This window comes from Quercus robur, chromosome 10 (assembly GCF_932294415.1).
Source record: "Quercus robur chromosome 10, dhQueRobu3.1, whole genome shotgun sequence".
Taxonomy (NCBI): Eukaryota; Viridiplantae; Streptophyta; class Magnoliopsida; order Fagales; family Fagaceae; genus Quercus; species Quercus robur.
The window spans coordinates 27,987,737-27,994,571 of NC_065543.1; the positions used below are offsets into that span (position 1 = coordinate 27,987,737).

At 34.4% G+C, this 6,835-nt stretch overlaps 1 protein-coding gene across 1 annotated transcript; it reads left to right on the top strand.

Annotated features, from left to right (window-relative positions):
• Positions 1-351: 351 nt before the first annotated feature.
• Positions 352-3,416, top strand: LOC126702819 (uncharacterized). Its single transcript, XM_050401679.1, has 4 exons — positions 352-705; positions 936-1,081; positions 2,945-3,063; positions 3,150-3,416. Exons 1-4 carry the CDS (start codon positions 491-493, stop codon positions 3,249-3,251), a joined length of 582 nt encoding a protein of 193 aa, XP_050257636.1. The 5' UTR covers positions 352-490; the 3' UTR covers positions 3,252-3,416.
• Positions 3,417-6,835: the final 3,419 nt, after the last annotated feature.

Consider the following 6,835-nt stretch of genomic DNA (forward strand, 5'->3'; position numbering starts at 1 on the left):
AACAAGTTTAATTGTTTTTTTTTTTTTTTTTCCTTGGGTTTAGCTTGTTTGTTAAAAAAATCGCCTCGTTTAGTATACTCATTCAAACATATATTTTTAGTTTTTAAACAATATTACACATATTTTATATATTTTTTTACTTACACATATTTTCATACATATTTTCCAATATATATTTTCAATTTTTAATGACATGTATCAAATACCTCCTAAGTAAAGCTCAAATTTAAAGCGAACAAATATGAAACGTTGTTTATGAAGTGGAGCCTAAAAAGTGATTATGAAATGGTCCAGTACTTTACTGGGGCCCACATCGCTCCATCACATTTCATTCTAAAGCAAACTGGGTGAAATTATTCAGCATCTGAAGTAGACAGACAGACACTAGAACGTTGCTCTTTTTCCCCTTCTTCATCCTCAACAGTCAACCCTAGCACCTAATTTCTAAATTCTAAATATAAATTTTATCATCTATACCATAACCGGAAGCATGAAATTCCGGTATGCCATGGTGTGCTCATCGAACCAGAATCGGAGCATGGAGGCGCACTCGCTTCTGAAAAAGCAGGGCTTCGACGTGTCTTCGTACGGTACTGGGGCTCACGTTAAGCTCCCTGGACCCTCTCTCAGAGAACCCAACGTCTACGACTTCGGTACTCCCTACAAGCACATGTTCGAGGATCTCAGGCGCAAAGACCCCGAACTGTATCCTCTTCCTCTTCCTCTTCCCTTTTTTATATGCTAGTTAATTTTCAATTGCAATTGGGTCTTAACAAACAAACAAAAACCTGTGGTAGTGCTTCTGTGTTAACTAATGTAGCTAACTCCGCCTATGTCCATGCTTACTGTCATATATTTCATTCACAGTGGGTCCCTTTTAATTATTGTGCATTGTAGAGCATGTTAATGAGTGAAACCTTAATGAGTGTACACAGCTACAAGCGAAATGGCATTTTGCCAATGCTAAAGAGAAATTCATCAGTCAAGCTGGCTCCTCAGCGGTGGCAAGAGAATGCTGCTGATGGTTCCTTTGATGTGGTTTTTGCATTTGAAGAAAAGGTGTTTGATATGGTTGTTGAAGGTTAGTATATCTCATTCCCTCCACCCTTTTTCACTTTTTTGTTGTTTGTTGCATCATATGGATCAATTGTATGATAATGCAAAAGATGAAATAATTAAAGCTTTGTCTATTGCTTCTACTACTGGCTTTTTTTTTCAACTGTAATTGTTACCATTTTCATTGAGTAGATTGGTATAGGACTTGATAGAATGTCGTGGGGGATAATGCAGTTGGTTTACATATTTCATAGACAGTAATATGATTGGGTTGTGGACTCTGATTAATTTCTTTGAGCTTCTCAAGAGGTTCAAGGTGTGTAGGGTAGGTGTAGATAGATTGGGTAGGCAGTAGACTAGTGAACCAATGTTTGAAGTGAGAGCCTTTTCTATAATGCATATGACGGACAACATAGTCGGGATCTTCCTTGGAAGGAGATTTGGCACACTTTATTATTTAGGGAGCTACGTTTGTATACTCCTTGTATAGTGTGTACCTAATGGCCTATTTGGATGGAGGGGGGAAGGAGGGGGAGGGGAGGGGAGTAGAGTAGAGTTGCCTAAAAATAAGCTAAATTTTTGCTAAATCTACTCTACTCCCCCTCCCTCCCCCTCAATCCAAACGGACCATAAGTGTATCCCTCTGGTATTTCTATAGTTAAATTATTAGTTACTTATCAAAAAAGGAGATTTGGCATACTCAATCCCCTACTAAGGTGCCCTGTAAATTTTTGGCAGTAATTTCAAAGGTATTGACCAGTGTTTTTATCTCTCTAATTCTAATTTTTCTGAGAAGGCTTATGCCTCCAAGGGAGTCAATTTTCCCAATTCTTCTTTTGTTGATTTTTTTCAAGATTCTCTTTTGTAAGCTGTAGTGCTTGGTAGCATTTATGGGGTTTGTCTTTGTATACATTGTGACTTGAATCCCCGTGGATATTGTTGGATAAAACTTTCACCTTTCAAGACCAAATAACAAAGGAAAATATCCTGTGTTTATTATTGGATGTGTATTGTGATCCAAGGTATATATTAGTAGTTTAATATCATTTTTTTTTTTACTTATAAAAAAAAAAGTAATTTAATATCTTGTGCTTAGTTTCTTTTCATAGTTTTCTGGTGATAAAATTTCTGGTTGGTCTTGCAAACTAATATTCATTGAGATACCTGGTATTTAACCTTTGTTGTGTTTTTGTCATGTGTTTACTTACAAAATAAAAGATAAAAGAAGTTTTTGCATGCTTGGATGTGTTTGCCACGGTATAGTTTTCAGTCTAGAAATTTTGTGGTGAGTTGTCCAATCTGGGGTTTGTAGAAGACCTCTGTCTAATATGTTGTGAAACCCACTTGCACATATAGTTTATTGAATTTATGGATTCTTCATTTATATATTATATAGACGAGTCTGTGTCTTTGAAAGTTTATCAATAAAGAGGATTATAAATTTATGGATGAAACAAGATTATGTGCTAATGTGCTGATTCCATTCATTATGAAGCACACAGATTAAGAGGTCTATAACTTGTTGAACTGGTGGGCTGGTCACCTTTGTGTTGGGATTGTAGGCTACTCTTGCTCTCCACTAAAAGGAGTTATTGATGTGCTTTGGGTAATGTCAACTTTATAAATGCTCTGGGCTAGAATTTTGTGGTTTGCATCTATAAAAAAAAAAATTAAAAAAAAAAAAAAAGCATGTGCATTTTGTGTGGTAATTTTGAACTTGAGTCCAAGCTCTAAAAGAAAATATTGAGGTAGTAGCACCTTATTAATCTTTTGGATGCAAATTTCTTTGTAGTGGAAAATTAAGTTTATATACATACAAAGTCCCTGTAGCACCTGTGAAATAAGTCTTCTTCTTATGCTTGTCTGACCATTATGGAAAAATGCGCAGATCTTCACAGCCGGGATCAAGCTCTTATGAAAACTGTACTGGTGATAAACTTGGAGGTAAAGGATAACCATGAGGAGGCTGCCATAGGAGCTCGGCTTACTTTAGATTTGTGCCAAGAGGTCTGTGTCTGCTATGCTTTATACTAGTGATATTTGGTTTGTTATGTACTAATACTATGCTTTCTATGGGTTTCTTTTATCCATAGATTGAAGCAGCAGAATCATGGGAAGACTCGATTGATGATATAATAGCTACCTTTGAGAAACAGCAACGGCGAAAGCTATTGTATAGCATCTCCTTCTATTGAGACTGTCATGAATACACAAGTAGAATTATGCTTTGATCAAATCATTTAACCACAAATTCCATTCCTGCTGTTAATGTTTGTCATTAACCTCCAACTTTTACATCCTGTAAAATATATGTATTAACTCCTTTTTCAGTGAAATTCCATATTCTGTTTTGCATGAAACTTACAAGTTTCTGATCTTGTTCTACTTTGCGTCCGTTAGAGGATAGGTGGCAGGTATGATTTCATGTCCAGAATTTGTGCATTGTAATAAGTTGTTAGTGCTTACTCCAAAGTACGGAAACAGTAGTGCAATCAACTTCTTGGTAGTGTTTATGGAGTAGGGAAAATATTTGGAAGCTCTTGAAAGGGCACAAGAAATTTCATTAATTCCTTTAAAACCTTGCAGCTTGTTACTGAGGCTTATGAAAAAAGTTGTCGTTCTGTATGTGTATATCACTTGACTAGCAGTAGCACACTTATCACATACTAACAGAAATGATACAACTACAAGTCGTATGTACATGACATAATAAAACTACTGTCGTCTATTCTTAGTCTTCTTCTTCTTGCTAGCTGAGTTGCTCTTTAATATTCTGTTCTTTTTTAACATTCTGACAAAAAACAGGCAATGCCTTCTGCAGGATATTGAACTTTCTTTTGAATTTCTTCAAATCAAATTATTTGATTTTGAGCACCCACAACCACGAGGTCCATGACCGATCTTCTTAGGAATAAATTTCTTTCTTTTCGCTCCTCCGTTGCTAAAACCATTTCAAAAGACGTCTTATATGCAATAAATCTCCAAGCAATTCTAGTCAGTAGGGACCATAGCCATAATTAGAGAAGCCAACAACCCCTTTCCACAAAAAGATCAAAACTCGTTATTATTTATCCAAACATTATTGTAGCTTAGACAAAAATACTACAAATTTTTTTAAAAAAATTTTTAATTTGAATTTTTTATTTTTTAAAGGATACTATCAAGCTAATGAGCTCCAACTCAACTTGCAAAGCCCCTTGTTGGTGCATTTTAGTATTAATTGACAAATAAATCTTATGCTATTTATTTATATTGAATATTTTTTGGTACTTGAAAAGGTATAGGAGTTTCAAAAATAATGGATAGTTATTGAAAATCTCTTTATAAGTGTTTAGGTGTTGGGTAAGGTTGTGGCATGTGCGTTCAAGACTTATTGAATTCGCTTGTGATTAACCAATAAAAAAACAAAAAGGATAATAATAAGCTTGGACAATGATCAAGTGGACTTAACGGCTAAAATTGTTCTTTATTTTCTTATTATAATAGTTGAGGGTGAGAGATTTGAACTTAAAATGTCTCCATCAGAAACACTAAGAGGTATCAATTAGTTGAGCTATAAAACTCATGGCAATAGATAACATCGTTCTAAATATAGAGCAGCATTGTGGTGTTTATAACTGACCTCATTGTTTTTGCTTTAAAGATTTTTTGATTAACTATTTTAACTTTAAAGATAAAACACAACATGGTGTAACTATCAATTAGACTAGCCCAAATTGTTGAAAGAGCAGTATGCTTTCAGAACTTCAAGCAAGCTTTTTGAAGTACATGTCTTGTCTAAGTTTAGCACTTAGCAGGCCCACAAGTTTCGCTAATCGTGCACTTAACAGTCTTAACCACAAGTTGTACAAAGCCACATTCCGAAATCCAATCGGAATCGCATAAGCAATCACCATGGTCCGTTTAAAAATTTCTGTCTATTACAAGAACCTATTTTTTTTTTTTTTTTTTGCACAATATTTTTCAAAATTACCCACATCAGTCTATTACAAGAACCTACTTTTTGATTTTCCATTGATTTTGGAATTGATTTCACTTTAATTTTGGGTTGATTTTGTGATTTGATTATCATGTAGTATAATGCGTTGTGGTGGTTAGACAGTGTGGGCAGATTTGTAGAAAAGTTCTTTGTTGTTTAGACGAAGAAAAGACGAAGAGAAGCAGAGGGATGAGGAAGAAGAGAGAGAGATGAGGAGAAGAGAGAGAGAGATTAATAAAATATTAAATACAAAATTACAGTAATTATGTATATATACATTATTATTATTATTATTATTATAGTAACTGTGTAAATTTATGCAAAAATTTTTTAGAGCAAAATGGATAAAACTGGTTGCCTTTTGTATTTTACAAAGTTTTGCAAAAGCTGTTGTGATTGCTTACATGAGGCTTGTGTTCTAGAATCTAAACCATAGAAAATCTTGTCCCAAAAGAAGAGTACCACAAAAAGTAACCATGACTTCACCTTTACTAATTTTGACTACATATCCCAGATCCAAAACTTGAACACCTTTTCCGTTTTGAAATTGCTAAATTAATTTTCATCATTGAAGATTAGGATGGAGGATTTAGTAAAATTGTAGGCAAACAGGTGGGTGAGTTGAATTACGCACGTCCAAGAATTCAAAAGCTCCAGTCTATTAACATTTCGAACAAGTCTAACATCCATAAGAAACAAGACTTTGGGATCTTCGTTCTTCACCAAATAGTGAAAGTCTCTAATTGTTCATGGGTTCCCAAGCCCACAACATTACAGGTTTATTGTGTGTAATTCAATTACAAAATGAAGATAATTAAAAAAAAAAATTTGACTTAAGTTATCATTTTTATGCACTTTTATTCTTGCGAATATGATGTTTAATTTTTGGTCCCTTAATTTTAAAACCTTAGATTTTTGCTCTTTCAAATTTCTAAGATGTAGTTGATGATGTCTGAAGTCTTTGGTTTGTTATTCATCCAACGGAGCCAACACCTTCTTCCAATGCCTGCAAAAAAGGAAAGAAAGATTTTGGTGAAGAAAACACTAGTGGGGTGTTTTTTTAAAACCCTCTGATTGTAAAGTTAGAATTATAGCTCAACCACGTAATAATTAAGTAATCAATGCTTCTTTGGGTTTCTAGAGTTTTTTGTGTACCTTTCCTTAATTTGTCTAATTCCCTTTTATAGGGGTTGACTCATATAGGCAAGGAAGTCAATACCGTATCGGAGACTGTACCGATTTGGCCAACGGTATGATATATTTCGGATACCGGTCAATACCGGTGTACCGTTTCGGATTTACTACTATTTTATATAATAATAATACATAAAATCTTTTTGTTAACAGATGGGCGCATAAGATTCTAAAACCAAAGTGGTGTAGTTGAAATTTGAAATTCAAAAGTTATTACTTTTACTGCACAGTAACTTCACATGAGTTGCCAATGGCACACAAAACAATAGCCACAAAAACTTAAAATGCCCAAAATAAAAAGAAATGAAAGGGAAGGGAAGGCAAATAGTTAAATCTCAAAGTTGAAGATGAAGTAGAAGAAGAAGAAGAGGGAGATGAACAAAACAAGCGGGGCAGATGATCGGCGACGTGGGAGTGATGACTAGAAATGTAGTGACAACGGCAGAGATCATGAGTTATTTGCCATTAACTTATTTTATATATATATATATATATATTTTTTTTTTTTTCAATATTTTGTACCGGCCGATATGTCCAGTATTCGCTGGTATATCCGGTATGGTCTCGTATAGTCCGGTATTTTGAGTGATACGAAACAAAGGTGTT